Here is a 27,540-nt window from a genome sequence, read left to right on the forward strand (position 1 = left end):
TTAATACTACAGTAATTTCCGGTAGATAGGCCGCAGCTTATATGGGTCATTCTCACTGAAAAGGTATAAATAGACTAAAAAAATTTATTAAATTAAAGTAATTAAAAAAGTTATAAAAACTACATAAATTCCTTTATTTATTTTTGCTATATGTCCTTATAATAATGGTCAAGTTTTCTATTTTATTTTTTACTAGATTTAAAATATTTTAAATTCTGCCTTGTCCACGGAGGAGATGTAATAGTCAACGGAGGAGACATTTTATGTTATAAAATATAAAATGTCAATGAAGACTAATTCATTAATTATTGGGTACAACTGATATGAGTTTAACATTAATAAGTAAATAATAAAATATTTCATTATTAGAGATACAACTACTTCCGATTAATCATGTTGCTATGAAAGGAAACATCAATTTTTAACCTAGGTGTACAATTTTATAAGTAACTCTTACTGAATATTAATAAATTAAAATGTAAAGACTATTGAAATAAAAATTCAGACTCCACATGAAAGTTGAGTATTGAGGGTACTCTTTTATGAACATTTTATGCAAGTTAAACTTACTATCATCCAAATAACGTTTTTGTTTTTTCTCTTTTCTTCTTGTTATTGTTTCTTTTTTCCCTGGGCACAAACGGCTTGCTCTATCAATTTCTAGAAATTTAAGTACAGTAGGGAACCGATTATCTGGAACGATCGGGACCATCGCTATTCCGGATAACTGATTTTTCCGGTTTTCTGAATCGCTACAAAAAGCCGTTTTTTTTATTGTTAAACCCACTAAAAAAATACTATTTGGAAATTATCTTAAAAAGAAGAAAAAACGAAGTAATACACTAATGATTATTTCCAAAATGATAGTAAGGTAAACATCTTTCCAAAAAGAAAGAAAAATCCTAAAATCTTATCAGGAAAAAAAAATAATAATTTCAAAAAATGGCAGGAAAATTTATCGAATTTCGTTCCGGTTTTCTGATTTACAGATAACGGATTCTGTACTGTACATTTAATCACAATTTTTCTGTAAAATCTTTTTCTGATACAGATTTCAAAGTTTCTTGCTCTTTTTTTTTTTTTCTTTCTTCAAACAATCTAGGGTTGGTTTTCTTTTAATTTCTGTCTAGCTTGTCTCATACTACGTTTTTTCTTGTTCCCTTCTCTTTTGCATTTGAACATTTGATTGCTTTCTTTTTTTACATTTTGGTTTTGCCATTTTTTTCCTGAAATTTGAAGAGAAAAAAAAATGTTAAACATCACAGAAATTATTTAGAAAAATTGCCAATATTTATTTCTCCGATAAGAAAAAGTTAAACTTGATTAATTTTCTTCAAAAATACAAACAAATTAACACATTTGTTCCATTTTAAAAAATATCTATTAAAAGAAAATAGTTTTTTAATTATTAAAATTGTATTATGGTTATCTAACACATTGTCTTTTCCATTGACTGTGTCTTTTCCTCCGTGGACTTGTTATGTCCATGGAGGAGACAAAAACTAGTTCTTGAATTTTTCTGATTTTTAATTTTAAAGTTACAGAAATGGGGCAGTTCTTTTTTTTTAAATATACTATTTTTGCAATCTAAAATTCATCTATCAAAAATAAAATAATTTTCTCTTACCTTCTTTATGATGTCCACGGAGTATACGGCGAGAACTTTGCTAAACCCCAGTTGAACACAACAATCGAAAACTGACACCAAAGAAAACAAAAACAACTGATAGTTAACATTATAAAATGAAATGGTTATCTTTCCCAGCAGCTGTCTTATAGGGATTTCGCATATGCTGCCCTTTATCGCATATTTACGGAACTATATTAATTGTCCATGGGGGGAGATTTCATTTTTGATGGACAAAGTTTGCTAGTCATTTATTTTATAAAAATAAATTTTTTTTAAAAAAATATTAAATAAAAAGTTACTATAAACATTTAACTAGGTAAAACTACAAAATTCATTAAAATAACATTTAAATTGTTTAACAGCCATTAAAAATTATTTTGTGTCACAGACGTAGGGACGTCCACGGAGGGGATTTTGAAGTTATGTTTATTAAAAAATAAGAATGAAATATTAAATACATTTAGCAGAAATGCGTATGATTTGTTAGTTAGAACTTCACGAAAAATGATGAAGAAAAATATTAAGAAATCTGCTGTATTTCCTAATATTTATTACTAAGGGACTTAAAAAATCACCTTTTTGTGAGAATGACCCATATGTGCTTAAAAGTTTTTGTGTCATGATGTGCGGCCTATACGAAATATTCATTTATCCCAAACCATATGTAATAATTATTCTATCATGGTGGATTTATTAAAAAACAGATGTTTACCAAAAATTTTCTGAAATTACGAACCTATTTCGCAATGTTTGCTCTGAAAACGTTTTTCTTTCTTATTTTTTTTCCATTCAAATTTAGTTTGATTAAAGAAGTTTTCGATTGACAAAATGACGTCATCTGCAAATGGTGTTACAAATTCAGATTTGTAACTTAAGAATATGTAAACTTAGTACGTTTAGTTTTTAACTTACTTTCTTCTTATCTATACTTTCTTTATAAATATTTTATTTTCAAATTATCCCAAAACTAGAAAGTAAACTTTTTTTGTTCTATGCATCGATCTGATTTCAGTAGATACTTCCAGTTTTATTTCCTTTTTATTTATTTTTCAACGCTGATTAAAAATTTCTGCCCCTTTTACGAGCCAATGCATTCAATATATAAGATATAGAAATTTTTAAAAAAAATAATAAATGCTTCTGCGTTAAATAAACGCTCCTATGAAAAAGAAATCATAGGAGTTTTGTTGGTTATGATGATAAAAACTTCTACTGTGCTGGTACCTGGTAAACATTCAAATTATAACCCATTTAGGTATTATAACATTTAAGAAGTAAAATCATACAATTTTTTGATATCACAAGATACCATTCTAACTCAAATTAATATGTAAATAAAAACAAATGTATTTATTTTTGAAACTAAATTTTAAGAAACATAAATTCAAGGTAGAGTGAGTGAACCTCTCCCAGCAAACACCGGAAAAAGTCAAATAAAGGAACACGAAAAAATATAAAGACAAATAAGTAGATTAGAATGTATTATGTAGAGAATGAATGCATGTATTATATGGATTATAAATGTATTATGTAGAATGATGAATGTATTAGGTAGATTAATGTAGAGAGCTCTTTGATGATACTACCTCATGTTGCATTAAAAATGATGCTCTCAATAATTTATTTTTAAGAGTTAAATTTTAAAAAAAAGCTATTTTAGAAAAATGAAACCTCATCTTTTAAACTCAAACTTTTTATGATATAATATTAAATGCAAACTTAAACAAAAAATATAATTGTTTATTTAAAATATTTGGTTAATTCTTTTTTACACAGATTTATGTTAGTTAGAATCATTTTTATAGACACTAAATTTTATCTGTCTTTTTATGACACCAACAGAAGTGGCATTTCCCTACCAAGAAAGTGACACTGACTAAAATTAAGGCCCTTTAATACACTTTTTATGTTGTCATTCTAATAAATCCAAATGCATTATACTAATATACAAAATCTTTGCATTTAGGTTCCCTCCAAATTCTAGAGTTGATTGGAAAAGCCTGTGAAACTTTATTGTGTGCTTTATCAGCCAATTTTATGAAAGTGTGTTGGAATGCTTGTTATGCATTAAAGAGCATGATGAGAAATGATAGTCTCTTGGAATTATCTGCTCTCATCAAAATGGTATTTCTCTTCTTTTTCCTTAACTGCTCTTTTCATACAAAATGAGCAGATATTTCAGGAGAGTGATATGGCATCCATTATACAGCAAGGACTCCCACGGTCCTTAAAAATACTTAATTTTGGTTAATCTCAATAGTTATTAAAAACAATGTTTTCAGTCTCACAAAAAATTTTTAAAAGTCATTCTTTTGCCCTTAAAATGAGTCTGTGCATTGAGGGTAGAGCATTTTGAAAGACAAGAAGAGGTGTGTAAGCAGCCTTAAGCAACAGAGAAAAAACATGACCTTTTATTATTGATATATAGGTATCTTCATTAATATATTCTTCTTTTTGCTTAGAATGAGACCACATGAGGAGAGTAGAGCATTCTGAAAGTAAAGAATAGAATGTGAAACAGAGGAATAATGCTCATGAATGAGATTAAGCTTCTTTTGCAAGGGGGGGACTGTTCTTAAATACTTAAGTATAATAACTACACTGTCAAGAGAAGTAAGAGTGTTGTACTAAATATCATCAATCATTCCCTTCCTCACCCCCTACATAGTTGTTTCTTTTCAATCATAGCTCAGTGAAAAAGGGTGACTCATTGAGCACCTGTTTTCTTATCATCTGGCCTTTAAGCAGGGGGAGTCATCATGTCTGTTGATTGCTTAGTTAAAGAGAGTTAAAACAAATAATTTTATTTGTCTTCTTTGATTCTCAGAAATCTCTGAAAGTACTCCCATACCTGCCAACTCTTCCGGTTTTCCCGGAAGATTTTATTTTCATATTTAAAGTGCTAGCGAAATTCATGTTATTTCACTAAACTTTTTGAATTATAATAATAATTTTAAATCAGTTTGACCACCACTGCATATAAATAATTACAACAAATATATAAAAGCATATTAGCCCTTTCGATAGTGAATTTCAACCTGATTAAAGTATAAATATATTTTTGAGGAAGATAGTTTTTCGGTAATTGTTTTACTACCACTTGGAATATCCATTCTGGAAAAGAGTGAATGTTGGCACTTATGCACTCCCTACAGGGATTGCAGAACTCCTATTTTTCCTATTATCTCTGTGGCCCTGCTTTTTTTCTTTAAATCTTGTTATTTCCTATTTTTCCTTATTTTTTAAAAAATTATCTGTCATTTCTGCTATTCCCCCTTTGAACACAGTGACAGCCAAAGAAAGGGGAATAATGACTCAAAGTCAAGTACAGTATAGGACCTAAAATCCAGCATTCACGGGGCTGACGAAATGCCGCATTTCGGAATTTGACGAATTTCGGATCTCTTCCGGAAATTCCAATATTTCGCCCACCTAATACAATATTTCAATTATCTTGTTAATTTCGGAAAAATCAATAAATTTAGCAAAGTTACGATTGTAGATTCTGATGGGATGAATTTAATACTGTCCCATCATAGGAAATTTTAATAATTAAAATAATAAATTTCCTTACAGTAATTTCGCGGAGATGTGCCGCGGCGTTATTGATTTAAAACTTGAAAATCTAGTAGGAAGGCGTATCTAATGGGGCGGCCTATATAGTATTACTTTTTTTTTCTTCATTAAGAAATTTTGCTTTTTAGAAACCCCACTGGAAATTTCATCATAATTTTTTTCCACCTGTTACTGTGCTTTTATTATTTTTTTTTTCATGCTTAATGTTACTCCAAAGAATGGTCAGAGCACCTGGAATTTTCCCCTCCCCAATCCTTTCTTGGAATCACTTTCTGAAGACCATTACCCAAGTAGCACATAATATTATATAACATCAGAAAATTGGCAAAATCTAACGTTATCTTGCACAACTTCTAATATTAGAAAGATACAAGAGGTCGCTGTTTGCTCAGCCTTATATAATATTAGATTCTATACAAACTAATATTGTCTAGGGTTCGCCATAATATTATTTTGCATTAGTTTTGATGCTATATAATATTAGATTTTGAATTTTCTGATATTATTTTGCTTCGCTTTTTATTTTTTTGGAGTAAGCAAGAAGAAGACATGGATAGTAGTAGAATAATTCGGCGATATAATTTTACTTAATTTTCTGTATTGTTGTGAAGCAATAAAACATAGAACAATAGTTTTATGTCATTCCATGCATTATTTACTTAGCAATACAGAAATACTAAATAAAATTATATCAGTGAATTGTGCTACCTTCCATTTTTCTCCTCTTACTCCAAAGTATATCTTATGTTCAGCTGATTGCAACTTTTATTGTTGTTTTTTTTTTTTTTTTTATTCATACAATGGGTATTCTGACAAATTTTATATCATTAATAATTTTCAAGTCTATAATTTTAAAATGTACTCTTAATTTTTTTAAAAAAACTTGGCTTATTTTATCAAAATCTCAATTTAATTTGTTAGTTCGTAATAAATATATATATTTTAAATGTGTAACTTAAGCCATTTGTAATTTCACAATTATCATTCATTATTTATATTCTGAAATTATATAATAAAAATCACACTATATAAATATATAGTTATGTATTTACATTTGAACTAAGCGGAAATTTTAACTTTACATCCCCCCTTATAATTCTAAAATAAAATTGTTCAATTTTTAAGTTGTCATTTTTTGCAATAATTGACACAATAAAGAATTATCTTTCATTATTTATATTCTGAAATTATATAATAAAAACCACACTACATAATTATAAAGTTATATATTTACATTTGAAGTGAGTGGAAATTTAAACTTAATTTTTTTCCCTTTATAATATTAAAATTTTTCGATTTTTAAGTGGACATTTCTTGTAATAATTGGCACACATAAAGAACAAAATTTAAAAATATTCAAATTACTTACTTCAACAAATTTACACATATTTCTTCCCCTTCTCTTTTCACTGGAATTGCTAACAATCTTTGCAAAAAATTTACATAACATTTTAATTTCAAAACTATCAGTAAATATTATGTGTTATCTAAATTAAATTTGCACAAACATATAATTGCATACAAGAATGAGACGAAAAAATAATAAAATTTTTTACATTATCTTTTAAAAGTTGCCTTTAGTATTAAAGATCAAAATTTGACTACAATCAATTACTCTTTTGAGAAAGTTACTATAACAAAATGGATTTTTGATTAAGACAATTCCATTCCTCGTTTTTCTCTGAGTATATAGTATGTGTTATGAAGAATTAGCCTTAAAATATATATATATTATGCATTTAAAAAAGTTGCTTTTGCAAAGAACCTTATATATAAAAATTTAAGCAAGATTCTTCTCTGATTTAAATTTTCTGTTTTTTTACAATAATGTAAATAAATTTTCTGCTAAATCTTAAATATTAAGCCAAATAAATTTTTACTATTATCATTATTTTACAATTACATTAATTTAAACGTCATAAAAATATATATACACTTATCTCAAATTTGAACTGCAAAATTGAAGTAATAAATACAATGCTAGTAGTATAATTGCTCATAAGTTAGAGTTATTGTTTAACAATGATGTTAAAATAAATTGCTTCTGATATCTTTAAAATTTCTTGAATTTTCACAATACTTAAACATAACTATAATGACTAGAATAAACTACACAATGCAGTAGTTAAGAATAAAAAAATAAATCAAATCAAATCATGACAAACATTTCACTACTTAATTATTTTATTTTAAAACAAAACACAATATAAATATAATTTCACTTAACTCTAAAAGCAATACATTCCTATTATCATTGTTTAATATAATCTTATCAATATTCTTTTGTTAAAATATAAATTAAGAACACGTATTTGTAATTAAATAAAATTATTTTTATTTTTATTTCAAAAAGCAATAGTAGGACCATGAGTTATCATTTTAATTATTATTATTTTTAAATTAAAAAAAATTCCAAAACTTTACAGTCATTTCATACAGTTTAAAGTTTTTCTTCAATTCAATTTTTTGTTTTTGTGCAACTGAACTATATTTCAGAGCAATAAACTGAAAATCTTTGCTTTGTGGAAAGATTTTATAAAATGGTCCACAACAATTGCGCAGATCACACAAACACACAGCAAGGATGAATCGCACAGGGATGCACCTTTATTCAAACTTTCAGCTCCAGCAGATTTAAAGAGAACCTCCAGTCGTTTTGTTTTCTGTCAGGATCAAATATATGGCTCCCAGTTTTCTACCAGAATATTAATTTCCGTTTGCATTGTACAGCACCTAATCTCAAAAGTGAATGCCTCCTTCATGGTAGATAAGCTTGTTTATCCAGCAGACGAAGCTAAAATTATAAGAGAAAAAAGTTAACTTTACATTGAAAGCACTAAATTTAAATCTCTACATTACTTTATACTGAAAACATTAAATTAAAGTAAATTTAAAACTATTAAGCATTGAATATTTCTTTAAAATTTAAATCATTTCATTTGAAAATGTTTACAATTTAATGGGTAGATTTCCGTAACAATACCTGCAGCAAAAAATCTCAGTATCACCGAGCAAGAATAGAAAAAATTTTCACTAATAACCGCTTTCAAATAATAATTTTATTCTTTCGTAATTATTATTATTTTTTAAAAAAAGAAGAAAGCATAGTTCAATACGCTTAAGCCCTTTTCAATTAAAGTAAATATTCAAGTATATATACAGATACAAAAATATATCAAATTCAATACTTTTTAATTTTTTTTAAAGATTAAGTACAATGACACCTAACTAATAAAATATTTTTGTACATTGTATAAGCTCATAGAGCCAATAGGAAATGTTCAAATTTTTTTAAAAACTTCATAAATAAAAATTTTAATACCTTTTAAGCACTGTTCTTCATTTAACGTAAACACACTTTGAATAGACCATATTGTTGCTTATTTTTTAACTATTTGCTATCATTTATAAATTAATATAATTAATCATACATCAAAAACATCTGTCTATATTCATGAAATGAAAATAAAGATATTTAACTCATCATTTTACAATATATTAAACAGGAAATTCAAATAATGTAAAATTGTAATGTAATGGAAATTCAAATAATGTTTTTAAAGATAAAGTTACTTACAGAATAAACATAGTTCAACAGAATAAAATTCCAAATAAAAAGAGAATATAGCTGATTTTTTTGTCTTATCAATAGAAATTTCTTTAAAAAATAAAATAAGATCAGATAATGTATCCCCTTCCCCCCCCAACCCCTTTAAAAATAACTGATTGATTCCTCCTAAACAGCTCCAGTAGAAATGACAGGTGGAGGAGGTGGGGTACACCCCTCTTTTAAACATTTTCTTCTCTCTTTCTAATAAGTTGAGTCACATTGTGTTATTTCCATTGAAGGAGAGGGCATTGTGAGAGTAAAACTTATTTCCCCTTCACTCATTCCTTCTTCAGAATTTTCTTAGGGCACGCTTAGTTATTTCTTATTCTTGTTATTATTAGCTATTTCGTTATTATTAGTTGTTTCGTTATTATTAGTTTTCCTCAAATTGTAAACTGCTATAAATTTTTAAATCTTTTTTTTTTTTTAATAAACTTTTTTTTTTCTTACATTGTTTTACGGATTTCTGTAATCAGTCCAGCTGAGCATAAAAATATTTTTTTGCTGTTAGCTATTTGCTCTTCTGTTTTTTGGCACGGTGCCAACTGGTAAGAACAACTTTATTTCATATCATTTTGTTGCTTTTTTTTTTGTTAAAAGAACTTTTTTCTCGTGAACTCTTTGCTAAGGCATTTTAGGCTATTCTCCCCCCCCCCCTGAAGTAAGTTAGAAATTACGTTACTTGATGTGTTTTAAAATATGGGGTGTTTATAAAGTTCTGGATCCATTTTGAGGTTTAATAACTCATAAAATAATAAAGATAGATTAAAATTAATAACATAAATGGTTAGATAGACTCAAAAAGTTTCATGACCCTTGTCAATCCTTTATAAAACTTTGAAATATTTATAGCAAATTTATATAATTATTCTGAATTTTTTTGATTTACTGCAGTAAACTAATAAATTCACACTTGTCCGTCTAATTTCTTTTGTTTTGCATACATGTGATAAAAATGATTTAATGTGACTTATTAAATAAGCTGAATCATTACTTTAATGATATAGATTAGAACTTTACGAATGAGGTAATTAAGTATATGAAGATTAATTTTATCTTAAAGTATAAGTATGCTTTAATAATGACAAACATATATATATAGAACAAAAGCTTTATTTAAATCAATAAGAAGAAAATATGTAAACAAAAGCAAATAAGCAGAACAATAAATTTAAAAAACAGAACAATAAATTTAAGAAGCATTTTAAACTTAATTGAAATAATAGTATAACCAAAACAGTTATACTCTGCATCTTCATATTTATAGATTTTAAATTTAAAAAACGGAAAATAGTTGAAACAATAAAATAGCTGAAAAAATACAGAAGCAAATAATTTATTTTCTTTTTTGGAGAATTTTCTGTTCTCATTTTGGAATTAAAAATATTTGCCAATCACTGGCTTGCTTCAGCTAGAATTTTAAATTGATAAAATAGAAAATAATAAAAATAGTTCTGAAATCACAGAATGTAAAAAGATAATTGCTCTAGAAATGTTATTACATTCATTTTTTGAAAGAACACCGTAATTTTTAAAGAACAGGATAAAAACGTTTTATATTTTAATAAAGCATGACTGTGAGGGGGGATTTTGTTACAAATTCAGATATTTGGAACACCATGAAATTAGGGGGAAGGGAAAAATCCATTTTGAAAATTCGATAATTTTTGAAGGAAAAAAAAGATAGTTAAAATCATAACTTTCCAGGTGCATGGATACCCTGTGTATTTTACCATGCATGTTGATGAAACAAAATGCTGCACGTTGATAAAATAGTTAATATACATGCAAAAGTAAAACAATAAATTGCTAATAATTGTACAGTAGGCAAATAAATAGTACTACATTTTATTTCAAAACATAACTCCAAATCCAAAATGCAAACAAAAATTTGATAAAAAAATTTCATTTTTAATTTAAAATATTTTCTTACATTTTGTATTTTACCATACATGTTAAAGAAACAATCTTTCTGAAAATGCTGCCAGTTGATAAAATTTTTAATATACATATAACAGTAAATTATTAATTTTCTGTTCTCATTTCAGAATTTAAAAAAATCGTGGATGCCTCGCTTGCTTCAGCTTGAATTTTAAATTAATGAAATAATAACAAAAATTCTGAAATCACAGAAGTTGAAAAGATAACTCGCTCTTGAAATGATGTTTTTTCTTTAATTTTTTTAAAGAATGCCATAATTTTTAAAGAACATGATAAAACATTTTATATTTTAATAAAGTATGACCCGTGGCTGGCGATTTTGTAACAAATACAGATATTCGTAACACCATTAAATTGGGGGGGGGGATATTCCATTTTAAAAATTAGATTATACGAACTATATACAAGTAATATGAACTATATACAAGTAATACAAACTATATACAAGTAAAATAAAATTGTAGTTATATTTTTAAGCACTTTAAAAAAAATATCATAACTAGGCAGGGTTGGAAAGTTTTTGACAATTGACGGTTTTATCTTGTTTTAACTGTTATGTCAAAAAAAAAAACTTTCAGCATTGTTTTTGACAATTGTCAAAAATCATGAAATTTTGAATCATGTAAAATGAATGGCTTTTTCATATGCTACGGACTGACAATAAGGCGAAATAGATTGGGGGTGAATTAATTGTGAAAACGTTGTATAAAACAATGTGAACAGTTTTTTTTTTGCATAATTCGTAGCGAAAATCAACATGGTAAAGGAAAAATCTCATTTTAAAAAAGAGCACTTTTTAAGAACACCAAATGAAAAAAGCACCTTTAAGGGCTTTTAAAAAAAGAAAATGGAAAATAAGCACCTTTAAGAACTTTTTAAAAATACTACGCACCCTGCTAAAATTGCAGTTTCTGATGAGATGTACCACAAAATATAATGTAAAGTAGTTGCATTACATCTCCCGATAATGAAATCTAAATAAAGTTTAGAAAGTAAACAAGAAGTTTATGAAGGGAGAAAAAAAGACTATTATTTACATTGCATTTTTAAAAGTTTAAACACATTTTAGATTAAATTGAAGTTTAAAATTTCCTCATTGAATTAAAAATGAAGTTTAAATATTTATTTTTAAAAGTGTTGATGTCAGACATCTTATCAATCATTTTACATTTCACAATAATAATTAAATATTTATTTTTAAAAGGGGTGAAGGAAAACAATCTACTTTACGAAAGCATTAAAAGTGATAATCCTTGTTATAAATCTTTGTAAATTTGAAAATATATTTAGTTAAAAACAAATTTTAAATATTTTTTGCATAAATGAATAAGATAAAATAAATAAACTTAATTTAAAATATACTAGCAAAATAAATATGAAAATAATTTAAATTAAATCAATAATAAATCAAGATAATTATCAATAATAAAAAAGGACTATTTCACTAGAATAAATTATTAAATAAAAAATAGATGAATGTGCATTTTTTTGAAATAAAGGTTTATAACAAGGATTATATATAGCTATGATGTCTACTACAGGTTAGGTTAAAGTTTTAATTAGGTTTAGGTTAGGTTAAATTTAAAGTTTTAATTAGGTTAGGTTAAAGTTTTAATTTTCCTATTTTATTTTATTTTACAGTAGCAGCTTTTAATTTTTTCTTTTGCTTTTCATTACTATGGTCATCAACTTTCATTTTACAATAATTGTTTAGCAGAGTATTTGTAGCAGATTTTAATATAAAATTTAATAATTTTTCGATGTTGTGACCATCACTACACATACCTGTAGTAGACAACATATCATTATTTTGCAATACATTAAGAATAACATTAAGAGAAATATTACATTGATTAGAACATTTTAAAAAATTTTCTTCATAATTAGTATTAACCAATTTTTATACAACAATGTAAGAATGAAGCTCTGCATTTATCACAAACTCTGTTGGATATAGTAACCCACCTCGATCACAAATTTTGATGAGGTTGAATTTAGTTACACAATCCATTTCTTTATCTCGAACCAAAAGATCCCTGCACATAGTACAAGTAGTATGCTTTAGTGCTGCTTGAGCACAATAGCCCGCTAAATATGCTATTACAGGCATTGATGCTTCCACTTTAAAAATATCATTGACATTGACGTTTAAAAAATATAGTCATCAATTGGTTCTTTTTCAGATGAACTGACTTCTTTATCATCAAAAAAGGTGATACTTATATCACCTTTATGATGAGAAGATAATCTAAGTTGTTTGGATAAGCGCAGCTTATTTTCTGTCTCAAACATTTGTCGTACGGAAATGTGATACTGAGAACCTGCGATACTGCCCAAACCTAGACTCCAACTTGTCAGTCTGGATTTTCCCGGGCAACACATATGACATTTTTAACTCAGTAATGCACTACTGTGTCAGATTGATTATAGCTTCAGTAGTAATTAACAAAGCAATAAGAGTTTCCTTTGTTAGTCTACCACTGTATGAGTCTAATTTACCCCATCATTCTAGCCAATCTAGAAACTTTTGCAAGAAAATATATTTTTCATCACAAGTAAGAGGCTCACACATAGTTTTACCTTTGAAAAGGGTTTTTACATTAACAATGTCCCATCAAGTAGATATAATATCAATGTATTGACTAGTTTCTTTACAGTCAAGTAAATTGTGCTTTGAACCAAGTTCTCGCAATGCAATAGCAGTATTAGCATTGAAAATTTTCAATGCTAACTTTACATTCTGGCTTTCAAGGTTGGATGGCCACAAAGCTTTTCTTGTCAAACCATATCCATATTTTAATAGATTGTTTGATTCTAACTCATATAGTTTACGAATAGAGCCAAAGCTAGCAGTTTGTACAATTTCGGTATCAGAATCAAAGTGGAGGTAATACATATATTGCCCATTTTTTTGATTGATCCAGTTATTACGAAGGCACTTAACCTCATGTACTGAATCAATTACATAAAAAAGAGGGCGTGGATTATCAAAAGGGTGAGGATAAACATAACTCAGTTTTGGAGGACTGCAGAAAAGGGACATAGCTCTACGATTAATAGCGTTATTATCAGTCGTTACAGCAAAAATTCTGTAACCAATATGTTCTAGACCAATAATAACTCTATTAATCAGAGCATGCAAATTTTTTGCAGTTATAGTAACGACAGGCACAATATGAGCAACAATTTTAAATGAACAAAGTTTACTTTGAATCATAAAGGTATGAGCACTATTTGCTAGACCTTTACTTTAGTATGACATACCCACCATATTCCCACCTTTGTAATCAAATTAGGGTTGAATGTGAATTTCATCAAGCATCAGAGAAACATATCGTTGCTCTTCTTGCAGAGATGAAATCATTTTTTTTTGCATATATTAAAAACATAGAATCACATTGCTCATATTGTGGTGTCGTGTGCAACTTAGCACTAATTTTGAGTAAAGTACTTGGACCAGGTAAGGTTAAAGTACCAGACTGACGCAAGAATTAGTACGCTTGGGGAGAAATGTAAAATAACAAGCAAGAGAGGATTAGAGTATTAGGAGAATACCTAAACCTCTCAGGCTTACACATTAAAAATTTAACTGCTCTAAAATAAAATCAAGGGAAACCTAATGCTTATCCTCAACAATATCCTTCAAAGAAGTCAACAAAGATTCAACAATTTCCAAATAATAAGTAATTGGATGACATTAAATTTAATTGACATTATTTACATGACATTCTAATTGACATTTCAGTAAATTTGAAATAATTATTATTATTCAAACACACACAGGGGTTTGCAAAGCAGCTAAAATGGGGAGTTATGTGATTTGAATAAAATTTTAAACCTAGTAACTGAACACCACCTTGTTGAAATATGACTTAAAATTTTAATTTTTTCAAAATATGTATTTTTCGAGTGCGTACACACTCTTCTTTCAACACTGCAAACTGAGACCTTTTTAATTTCACAGAATTATTTTTCTGTTTAATTCTTCCAGGTATGATATTCATTTATTACAATTATTCGTGAAAATAAAATGTTAATAATGAAAATAAATGTTATTAAAAATTTAATGTCATCGGCAGAAAATAAGTAACCATTTATTGTATTTTAAGGACTGAATTCGATGCCTTAATAATTTTCTGAGTATTCATTAATACCTATTCGAGATGTACATTTTTCAATCCTTATCAAAAATTAATAAAAAAGAATTACATCCAGTGTCATAAAAAATACAGGAGGAAAAAAAAATTAATCAAAATTTTTTGAACCCCTAGTGAAGTCCGATTTTCTTTTTCTTTTTTTTTTTCTTTTTTGTATTTACCACCCTAAAGAGTTCCATTTTCCTCTCTACTGATTTATTGGGTATATTCATTATATGTAGTCATACATAGTGATTTATTAGATTCAATATTTATTTTAAGTATTAATATATTTATAACGAATGCTCAGCCTTACTTTATGGTTTCAATATTTTTTCATTTCAAAATTCTTATGTTACTGTTGCAATAAGCTACAGTATAATCTACCTTCCCTTTTTATTCTTCAAAACAATAATTATTCTTAGAAACATTCTTGAAAGATGTCAGTTAGCAAGTACAACAACAATTCAGCTAATTCTATTCATAATGCTAATTCTATTCTAAAAAGCTAATTCTATTCATCTTTTCCTTCCCCCTCCCCAGAAACTAAATTTTCTTGGAAATGACTCTGTAAAAAAGTAATGATGTAAGTTATCCATAATACCTGGAAATTCCATTGACTATTTTTTATCTTTAGAAATTATTTGTGTTTGAAAGAGGTTAGAAAAATAATACTGAACTGAAGAAAAAAAATAACTGTTTTAAAAAAAAATCATTCTTTTCTTCAATTTTATTATTTTTTCAAATTTATAAGGGATTTTTGACCATAAAGGAACTTTGGTATCTTATGTAAATGTTGCTCAAACCATTTTCAGCAAAAATGTGCAAATCAAGACCCCCATGGGTGAACAACAAATTTTTTTTGCTAGAAAAAATTTTTGAAGTTGGTATATCTTAACCAATTCTATTGAAATTTTGTGTTTTAACATAAATCATGCTGATATACTTATTAAAAAATTTTATTCTTGTACACTTTAGTTTTTAGCATTTTCTTTTATTTGATTTACTTACAAAGAAATCTGTTGCTTTTTGCAAAGGTAGAAAGGTACATTGTGTATATAGAAAAATACTTTTCATATTTTAGGAAACCATACTGCATGCTTTAATCTCTGTCCTTAATAAATCTCCAAATTTCAAAGTTAGAATAAGTTGTGTTCAAGCAGCATCTTCTTTAAAGTACAGGACACAATATGGTGCTGTTTTTCCTCAACTCTGGAAACAGATTTTGCTCTCTTTGCTGTCTGCAAACAAAGATGCCAACTTCAAAGAAATAAAACACCAAGAAAATTTATCTGAACAGGTTCGTATTACAGTAGAGTCTCGAAAATCCGAGGTAATTGGGGCTGACACTACCTCGGATTACTGAAAACTCGGATTTTCCGAAAAAGTAGAAAATTTTTAACAACTACAAATGAAATTAAATAAAATTAACATATTACCTTAAAATCCTTTATTCTTTAGTATAATGACGTAAAAGATTATTTAAAATTTTTTGTTGCTTCAGTGTATTACTTCTCTTTGTTTATGTGATAGTCAGCCAACGCTTCAAAAGCAAAACATCTGCAGGGGTGGCTTCAGTTTGCTGTTCTACATATTTTAAGGCTAGTTCTAAGGCTGCAGAACCTTCACTATGAGGTATTGTTTTTCTGATAACGGAGAGTCGTTTTCTTCTGTTTCATATTCTTCCTCATCTTCCATCATTTCTATAATACTTGAGTCTGTTATTTCCAGCTTGTCGTCACTATTTAGCCATTCATTTAGATCAACTGCACTAGAATTTTCGCAGCCTGGTAATTCCTTCACCAAATCTTTCAAAACAATTGTTTCACTATGATCATCATTAATTTTCTCAATAGGCGTAACCAATTCATGTAGAAACTTAGTCCACGATTTAATTACTGTCGTAGGTTGAACTTCTTCCCAAGAATCTGCTATCCAGTAGACAACATTTCTCAGACTTACATTCCTCAAGACATCCGCAACACTTTCATCATCAGACTGAACTAAATGTTGTAACAAACGGTGTCGATATTTTTTCTTTAAATTTTCCAATACGCCCTGATCCATTGGCTGAATCAAACTTGTAACATTGGCAGGAAAAAATATAGCACGGATTTCACCACAACGTAGCTCATCATCGTCCGGATGAGATGGAGGGTTATCTAGAAACAAAATTGCTTTGCAAGGCAAATTTTTTTTTCTCAATGCCTTCCGTGTTTCTGGAACAAAATGTTCTAGAAACCATTGTTTGAAAATTTCTCGATTCATCCATGCACTTTTCTGATTTGTGTAATGTACTGGTAAGGCTTCTTTAGTGATGTTTTTTAAGGCTCTAGGTTTGGCAGATTTCCCAATCACAGTCAGTTTCATTTTATGATTTCCAGATGCATTGGCGCATGCTAAAATGGTTAATTGTTCCTTCCGTTTTTTGTGACCTGGAGCTGAATTTTCCTCTTTTGAAGCAAGGGATTTTGATGGCAACATCTTAAAGTTCAAACCTGTTTCGTCACAGTTATATAACTGGTCAGGTGTGAGCTTTTCCCTCAATATAATGTCTTCAATCCGTTTTTGAAATGCCTGCACATCTGACGTATCTGCCGAGAGTATTTCACCGCAAATATTTAGTTGACGTACACCATATTGTTTTTTCCAATGGTCTAACCAACCAACGCTTGCTGTGAAATCTTCTTCTCCTTCTTTGAACTGATTTCTGAAAAACACAGCTTTTTCCTGAAGAATATGGCCACTTATAGGAGTACCTTTGCTACGCTGTTGAGTAAACCAAAGAAATAAAGCCTTGCTAATTTTTTCATAGTCTGATGTTCTCATAGATTTTTTTTTCTCCTGGAGTCTCATTGCACTTCTGTGAACAAAACTGCTCAATTTTTATTCGATTGCGGTGCCAGTCACCAACTGTTACCTCTCCAACACCCAAATCGGTAGCAACAATTTTTATTGTTTCACCTGCATCTAATCTTTTTATAGCGTTCAATTTAGTTATCATAGATACAAATTTTCTCTTATTTTTTCCACTCATTTTCGCAGCAGGCACCTTAACGCAACACTTTCAACAGCAATAAGTTTCCAAAATGATAAGGATCAAGCACGTGTATTGAGTCCCTAACTAGCATCTAAGCTACTAGTACAATTGAACTTGGAAGAATAAAACTCTTGTAGATCTGGTTTGAAAATTTCTTTCAAACCAACCCCTACCTAGCCACCTTCCAAAACAAAGAGAACAAAAGGTGGTGGGTTACTGAAATTCTTTCCAGGAAGAAACGAAAAATAACACCTGCATTTTTTCGGTTGCGAGAGGAAAAGGGAAGAACGCTTTTGGTTGCTAGGGGGGAAATTTGGCACCTCGAATTAAGTGGAACCTTGGACTTCTGAGACTCGAACTTTCGAGACTCTACTGTATTTCCATTTATCAAAATTAATATGTCAGGTAAGACATTTATAACTAAGGATGCATCAGTATACATTAAGAAGTCTCATTTTCTACAAATATTCGAATTTTAAAATTCCTATTCACAAACTTTTTGTTTTTGGTTCCTGAATAAGAAGGAAAATATAATTTTTTATTTTTAAATATCCTACACTAACTTTGAAATTTTGACTTTTTCAAGTGTTTCTCAGTGTTATTTTAAAATTTTTGGCTACTTAAAAGTTTTAAGACCTTATGTTTGGAATTTCAAAAAGATTATCTCATTATAAATTTAAAATTTTAATTCATTGACAAACTATTCCATTTTCTTATTCTTTTATATAAAAGTGGGGAAAGGACTGCAGAAATATTAGATAGGCATTTATAATTTTGGCTAATCTTTCACCTCCTCTATAAAAATTTTGAAACTATGCACCTGTATGAAAATTTTGTAATTATGCACTTGGGAATGTGTACCCATAGTAAAGCAAAACACTAAATATAGGGGGTACAACCTTTTTGAGTGAAGGGCCACATGCACAGCTGTTTGACCCATGAAGTATGACAAAATATTTAGACAGACATATGGATGGGTGGTCTAATGTAAACAATAACAAGCGTCCTTAAACCGGAAGAAATTTAGAAAATTTCCGGTGTATCCCTCCGCTTATGTTATGACTACGAGGCGATGTCTGAACAATCCTAATATTCTATGCAGTTTTGTTATTGTAATTTGGGTTCAAATCTAAACATAATTGTACCATTCATAAGAGCTTTCAGAAATGTATTGATTCTCAGAGGTCGTAAGGCCAAAACATTTTTTGGAAAGTTAATATCTCATTGTGAATAATTCTTAAGGTTTGCCATGTTTTGTATTTTATCCCTTATTTGGCTACATTTGAATAAAATGTCGCCAAAAATATCTTTTTAAGTTAGCCTAATTAGAAAATATTCTAATGATTTTAATATTAATATGATAATGCTGAAGTTTAAAGGCTGAAAGAAAGAACTCGGTACTTGTGAAATACTGCAAAAGATATGATGCAATAATATGATGGCGTGTTTTTTCAATCTGCGGCGTAAAAATATATCGGAAGCAGTAACCCGGAAGTCTGGAAAGAGCAATTTTACCACTAGCGCCACCAACCTTAGCTTTACACGATCATCCATCCATTGACAGCATTTGTTATATAAACATCATTTTTCTAGGAACTAATTTTTTTTTAGTTAGCCTTGTAATATCTTTGCATAAAATTAAATGTTTAAAATTAGAAACTGCAAGACTGATTAAATACACAAGTGGGCGTTCTTTGTGCTAAAATACTGACAGTTGTTTCGGATGCTCATAGGGCAACCTTCATCAGTGCAACAGAACGAAATACTAGACTAGACTAGATATAGAATAGTCAAAAGTACTTGCCCGCGAAGCGGGCATCTCACTTCTTCATCTAATAATGTTTGCCCTTGGGCAACTAAGACTTTTGGCTTTAGGCTAGGGGGAAAGGAATACGGGGGGAGTCCTCTGAGTCAATAAAAAGAAAATTTAAAGATGATGAGATTGATATATGTACAAGGCTTATTTATTGTTTAGGCTGTTTTTAGGCTCTTGGTCATTTTCCAAACTGATTGGTCTTCGGTACATAAGCTTGAGACTTTATCGTTCCATCTCTCGTTTCTAATTTGTTGACATTTTTTCTTGATTTCTTTCATGAGCCTATTCAGTTCTGTTTTATCTCATGGATTTCAATTGTTTTGCCACTTTTTTCTGGTATAGTTTTTATTACCTATGAGCTCTCTCATATCCTGTGGCAGGGCCATATAGTTATGTTTGTTGATATTGATTTTAGTAGCTTCATTATATGCTTGTTGTATATCATTTGTGAGATTGTTTATAGCAGTTTCTATATCATCTAGAGTGCTTAGCGTTGTATTATTATTATTTAAAGTGAGGATATTGGAATAAAGTTCCCAGTTAGTCTTTTTCGTAGTGATGGGTGTATCTTGGATAGTAACACCGAGAGTCACAATAACCGGAACATGGTCACTACTTAGCTCTGTTACAGTGTGGCAACTCATTGCAGTATTATTATTAGTAATGACGAAGTCTAACAGATCAGGCTGTTTATGGGGGGTATATGGAAAATAAGTTGGTTCCATAGGGGATATCGCCATTAGATTGAGGCTCAGTATGTTTTTATGAAGCTCTTTGCCATGTTTGTTATTTACTCGACATCCCCATATGGTGTTTTTGGCATTGAAATCGCCTCTTATAATGCAATTTATTCCATTGGGTAATAGGTTTTTTTATCATATCTTTAGTAAGGATGTGATGAGGTTTATTATACATAGCTGGGATTTTAATATGAACTTTACTATTTTTATGTAGTAGTATAGAGGTTTCTTCGAATCCATCACATTTATTATTACTGTATAGGGTAGTGTTGAGACTTCTTTTACTGAATATGGCTATATCACCACCTCTGCAGTTGGTCCTATCCGTTCTATAGGTATTAAAACTGGCTAGGTTTAGCTTGTTGCATGCGTTTCAGTAGTTAAGGCGATATCAATATCGTGCTCTAGAATAAAGTTGCTGAATTCATGAAATTTGGTGTTGATATTTGCCGAATTCCATAACATAATTCTGATTGGTTTACTGTTCATTATATTGTTTTGGAATTTCTTCTTGTTCTATCATTTTAACTGCTTTACTTAGTAGTGGAATTGCGTTTAAACCATTTAGAACACTGACCATATCATTTAGTTTGTTAAAGATATTTTTTGCCTCAGTGATGGTGTTATGCATATCTGAATTTTTCTGTTGCTTTAGTGCGTTAGCATAGCTTTTATTTTGAAAGATTTTTTCATTGGGTCTATTTCTCTTTGGTTTTGAATTTTGGGCTACTGGGAATTTTATGCATCCTTTGTAGCTGGCCGGGTAATCCAGGCCACAGTTGCAACATTTTGGTTTTTCATCTCTAGATTTATTATATTGAGACGTTAAGTGTTCACCCGCACATTTGGGTGGGAGGCGGCACATGGCTGCTGAATGATAAAATCTCTGGCACTTGTGACATTGCGCAGGGCCAGGTCTGGTTTTATAATTATGTTCTTGTTTTACCAAGGGTGACTAGGAACATGTTAAGCTTTGTAACTTCTCCTTTATATCTTTTGGTCATTTGAACAGCGTTTATAACATCAAAACCTTCAAAGATTAGATACTCGATTAGATCATCTTTGCAGTAATTTTTAGGGATTTGCTTAATTACTACTCTTAGATTTCTTTCATTTGGAAGTTTATACGTATAATGTGCTATGTTGTTGCCGTCAACATAGGATCTTATAAATCTGTCTGTTTCCTCATTTTTTGGTTTAATTATCATACTATCATGACTGTTTTGGCATACATAATCCGTAATATTATTTTCTTTCATATCTTTTGTGAATTTTTCATAGTTAAAATTTTCATCTCTTACAAATAGAAGTGGATTTTTAACAGTTTTCTTTGGGGCTTGAAAATCAATTTCATTTACCGTAATTTCATGGAGATACGCCGCCCTAGTATACACGCCGCGTCCTCAAAAATTGGCTAAAAATTTTTTTTCCAGCATGCACGCCGCGCCGGATTATACAGGTATTGATTACAGACAGCAGGTATTGACAGAAAGCAGGTATTGATTACAGACTTAAAACATATTCTATATACACATATATATAACTTAAATAGTTAAATAAGAAACCAATAAAAGGATATTAAATACACAAAAAAAAATAAACAATCCTGCTAAAATGGATTTCAATAACTTTCTAAGTAAATACGAGGGTTGTAAATTAAATAGTAGCAACATAACCTTGAAACTCACAGAAGGGCGGGCATGCGCAAATAGGATATGGGAGCGGTGAGGTGGCGCTGTTGTCGATGTGTAGAGTGCAAAAAACAGTCGATCTGCTTAGAAGGGTAGTTATTGTGTGGCGTTAAAGTGAAGAGTTTCGTTTCCATCGCTCTAAAGCATGTGTTCAAAAGGCTTAATGACGAAAAAAGACGAGATGCTTGAACCCATCGTGCTGCTGTCCTATAAGGCAAAGCATTTGTTCCACAGGCTTCCACTAATCCTCGAGAGCATTCTGTTGCACTTTTGCCACGGGCAACCTCCATTTTAAGCCACAACCGCTGATCACCATGCTTTAGAGCGATGGAAACGAAACTCCTCACTTTAACGCCACGCAACAACTACCCTTCTAGGCAGATTGACTGCTTTTTGCACTCTATACATAGACAACAGCGCCACCTCACCGCTCTCATATCCCATTTGCGCAGGCCCGCCCTTCTGTGAGTTTCAAGGTTAAGTTGCCAATATTTAATTTACAACCCTCGTATTAAGCATTTTCTAATTTTAATTTGAAGTAACCATTAAAATATGAATTAAATAATCAATGTAACAAAAAGCATTAAAATAAGTATTAAATTTTTTAAAAATAAAACGATCTTACTTTTAAATCAGCATTAAACGATAAGTCCAAACAAATTTTTTGCAAAGAAAAACTCAAATTTATTCATGTATCACATATAATCATATATCCAGATATCAAATATAATCACATATAAATACAGCAGTTAAAAACTTTCAAAATCTGAACTCTCAGTATCGGAGTAAAATAAGTTCATTAGTTTATTGTTTATTTCCGGGTCATCCCCGTCACTAACACTTTCATCACTTTCGGTTTCATTTCCCCCTGATATGAGTTCGGCTTTCTTGGAAGCTTTTATTACGGTTTCTTTTTTCACAGCTTTCCACGCTTGTGACACCCATGCGGCGACCTCATCATAATTTGCCTGCCGCATGTGTCCAGATTTTGTATAGGAGTGGATTCCGCGCTCCATCCAGTTTTCCCACAGCTGCCTCACTTCTTGTTTGAAAACCCCGTTCACAGTGAGGTCAAGAGGTTGCAGCACCTTTGTTAGGCCGCCAGGGATAATAGAAAGTTCCGCGGATAATTGTTTTTTGCACAAATCTTTGATAGAGTCCACTTTATGGGAGTGCAGCGAGTCGAGGATTAATAATCCGCGTGGCTGGAAAAAGCACCTTTCCTCCTCCGATATACCAAATCCAGCCACTGCAGCATCAGATCCTCGCACATCACCCCTTTTCATTGGCTCTAATTATCACGTCTTGAGGAAAATTACCTTTCGGTATTGTTTTCCTTTTGAAGATCAGCAACTGGGGAAGCTTCTCCCCTGTTGCGGAATACCCAAGCACACAGGTGAAGGACATTTTTCGTAGCCAGTGGTTACTGTGGTCACGGACCCTTTTCAGACTTCCGCCTTCGGATGCACCATTCATCTACATCAAATTCTCAAGCAGCAGCCTGATTTCCAATTTCTTCAGCTCTTTTAATTGCTGAAAGCTTAAATGCAGCCGTATAACTTCTCCTCTTAATGGGAGTCATTTGAAATATATAACTTAAGAACAAGTTATATTGAAATTTAAATAAAACAAAATATCAAAAAAAATAACAAAACAAAAATATTAACAAAACAAAAACGCAACAGAAGATTAGAATTGAAGATTAAACGATAAAAAAAATAAGCTAAGGAAGAAGATGATTGAACTCTTAAGGCAGAAATACGAGCAATGAAAAAAAAATCTAAGAAAAAGCGCTCCCCTCCCAAGCATTTATAACACGTTTCTATATTCCCTCCCCCTACTTTCTCTTCTCAAATGAGACTTCAGAAAATAGCTTTTTTTTTATTTACTAACTCCGCCTACGAGGGTGTAAAATTCTCCCACATTGCTTCTTCCTCTCTTCACTGACCTTGAGCTGAAAGTTAGAAATTCTTCTTGAATTGTAAGAATATTCAAGGTTATCTCAAGCTCATTGGCACCATTCATTCATCAAACATTTACATGTTTTTAACAAACAGCTGGGAAAAAAAGGGGAGTGGATACTTACTGATGAAACCATAACAAGTGGAAGAGACATATTTCCTGGAAAAAAACGGGGAGGGTTAGTGTTTGTTTCACAGTGAATCACTGGCACCACCCTGATTTTCTTTATTCATTCCTTTCTGATTTATGCTTCTCCACTCCACGCTTGTCTCCTGCACTCAACTGCTATTGCTATGGCAGAAGGGAAAGAGAAACTTTTGTTCTCTTGCAGATAGCGGTTTCCAGAAAGTGATTATAAGAAACATGGGGGAGGAGGAAATTCCAGGTGCGTTGACCATTTTTTGGAGTTACATTAAAGTTGAAAAAATAAATAAAAAGCATAAGTAACAGGTGGAAAAAATGATGATGAAATTTCCAGTGGGGCCATAAGTGCAAGTTGGAAAGAAGGCCAAGACTGAAAATTTTTTGACTGAAATACCTAACATACACAATACCCCCTCAACATATGCAAACTATCTAAGAAAGCTTTACCATAATACATCAAGTTTAAATACTGTACAAAAAATATTTATTCATCTGTCTTTGGATAAAATAACAACAGTACATAAGAAAGTAGACCAATAACGTAGACCTAAAAAGTATTTTTAAGGACAGAAAAAAAAAATTCCGATTTCCGTCTTCGAGTCAGTCTTGTTTCCATCTTACTTCCGTTCGCGGACATTTTCGAAAGATGGAAATCCGTCCTGGGGACGGAAGACTTGCACCCATGAGTGGGGCTTCTAAAAGGCAAAATTTTCAAAAATAATGCTATGTAAAAAAAAGAAAAAGTAATGCTATATAGGCCACCCCATTAGATACGCCTTTTTATTAAATTTTCAAGTTTTAAATCAATAACGCTGCGGCCTGTCTCCGCGAAATTACGGTACCTCAATTTTGTTACTGTTATTATCTTCATTTTTATTTTGTGACATATCATCAGTAGCTAGTCATTTCTTCTCACTGAAGCTATCCTTAACTGGGGAACCTTTCCTTTTGCCTTTATATTTGTTATTATTATTTGTTTGATTTAACTGTTCAGTTTCCATATTGACATTATTATCAATTTCTAGAGGGCTGAAGCTATTTTTCATTGGGATTTCCATATCTCTCTGGTATGTGGTTTTAGAATTTGGGAATGGGGGTTTATAATTTTTACTATTCAAGCTATTCTTAGTTTCGGGTTTACTCCAATCGCGGCCTGACCCATTTGCCTCTACAAGGCTCCCAGGCGGTCCGTGCAGTTCCGGCGTAGCCATCCCTGTCGGTGCCGCAAGGGTGCCAGGTAGCCCCATATCCCAGACTAAGAGCCCTGATAAGGGCTGGGGTGGATGCGAGATACATAGAATTTACAGGCGGGGTGCCCAACCGTCCGGGGGTCTGGCCCCCACAACACTCAGATTGACCTGCGCCTGCAGACCTGTCGAAATTTTCGTAATTCATAGAACCGGTTTTGAAGAAAAACCTCTCTCAACCGTGGCTGAAGTCTGAATGATGTGAGGACAAAAAGAAATGAGAGAAAACAGGGTAAATATAGAGAAAGGTGACATCACAAGAGGGTTTAGAGCAACGGCCAATAGGAGGGAAGGGTGATAAGACTTGTAAAAATTGTTCTTCATTTTTTATTTAGATTTTTACGAGTCTTATCATATTTTCAAAAATTCCAAACTGTTGGTCAATGACCTATCCAGCGTTCCTTATCTTTCTCCTGTTTGGAAATCTATGATTACACCTAACTAACCACCTTTTTGTTCCTTGCTTCCTATTCGTCCTCATCCATTCACCCTTCCCTCCTATTAATCAATGCTCTAAATCCTCTTGTGACGTCACCTTTCTCTATATTTACCCTGTTTTCTCTCATTTCTTTCTGTTGCACTGATGAAGGTTGCCCTTTGAGCATCCGAAACAGCTGTCTGTATTTTATAAATATTTTTGTGCTCTTTAACGTTGTTTGCCTCAGTTTGCAAGAGTGATTACTTAGGAAAAACACAGAATCAGTTTATTGGGAAGAAAATTAGATATCTTGAAATAATTAAACTATGGGAAAATTTATGTTTTTTTATCATATTACATAATACAAAAGTCCATTTAAACATAAATTTTAACATTAAAAAATTTATTCATAGAATTAAATTTTAGATATATATATATATATATATATATATATATCCTAGTTATTAAAATAAATGCAAGTGAAAAACTTTGATTTAAAAAAAGTTTGGTTAAAAATGATTAAAATTAAAAATAATGAAAAAAAACTGATTGAAAAACTACATTGATTGAGATTGGGTGTGTCAAAAAGTATTTAGTTAAAAATTTCCGAATTTGTTTAATTTTTCAACAAAAATATTCTTTCTTTTTTTCCTCATTTCGTTTAGATTGCTGCCATGGGCCGCACATCGAGAGTTGGTGTGGCTCGCGGGCCGAGGTTGTGCACCCCTAACTTAATACATAAATTATATCATAATAATTAGTTCAATACAGACAATATAATTAATAAGTGGCCAGGATAGTCTTGTTGGTAGGGCACTGGGCCCATGTCCAAGAGTTTGTTGGTTCGATCCCCTCCGGCCGAAGACTCCCCGTGTAGTAAATGACTGATGCATGTTAAATCTGTCGATTCACAAAGTTGTCCATGTTCCCATAACAAATCATACCTCTGGGGTTACTGATCCAAGAGTTTCCTTGTCTTCTGGGTTGGTTCGAAATTACAAGGCTACGGAGTTGAACACTAATAGTCGTAAACCCAAAATTGAGTGGGCTGTTCAACGACGGAGATAAAAAAATATACTTAACAATACTTAAACTTTTTTAAAAGGTTTCTAACTTCCATGTGCAATCGATTCCCTGCTTGCAAATTACCTGCAAGCCTCATAAGTATAGCACTACTATCATTATTTCTTTTCAAAATTTTGTCATTGCTCTAACTCAATCCAAGAAGTAACATTTTGGTATTAACACAATCTAAAAAGCAAAAACAATTTTTTTTCTTACTAGCTCTGTCACAGTTTCTGTCATCTTGTTTCATTAGTAACTCTCCAAGATTTAAGTGCTGTAAAGGAGGACACACTTTTGGCAAAAGAGATGTTATTAACATCCATGTGGAAATTTGGGACTCATTTATCAGAAGAGAAAAGTAAAGTATTTAAAGCCTTTGTTTATCAGTAAATTCTAAATTTGTTCAACTCAAAATTGTTTTTAAAATTCATAAATAGCATAGAAAGTATATAATAGAATCAACATTAAGGTAAAGAACTAGAAAAATTAATAAAATGATCAAATACAGTCGCTTATAATGAGGA

At 30.6% G+C, this 27,540-nt stretch overlaps 1 protein-coding gene across 4 annotated transcripts in view; it reads left to right on the forward strand.

Annotated features, from left to right (window-relative positions):
* LOC107449378 (HEAT repeat-containing protein 6) overlaps positions 1–27,540 on the forward strand; it is a 140,013-nt gene that overhangs the window by 108,371 nt on the left and 4,102 nt on the right. For 2 of the 4 annotated variants that reach the window (XM_087156225.1, XM_087156222.1), the window contains 3 exons: positions 3,597–3,754; positions 15,978–16,193; positions 27,236–27,374. In XM_087156225.1, coding sequence (XP_087012351.1) covers positions 3,597–3,754; positions 15,978–16,193; positions 27,236–27,374 — 513 coding nt within the window. The remainder of the gene's footprint in view (positions 1–3,596; positions 3,755–15,977; positions 16,194–27,235; positions 27,375–27,540) is intronic. The other 2 variants (XM_087156224.1, XM_087156223.1) reach the window with 2 other exon arrangements.

This window comes from Parasteatoda tepidariorum, chromosome 12 (assembly GCF_982258835.1).
Source record: "Parasteatoda tepidariorum strain Cologne lab strain chromosome 12, Ptep-v5.0, whole genome shotgun sequence".
NCBI lineage: Eukaryota > Metazoa > Arthropoda > Arachnida > Araneae > Theridiidae > Parasteatoda > Parasteatoda tepidariorum.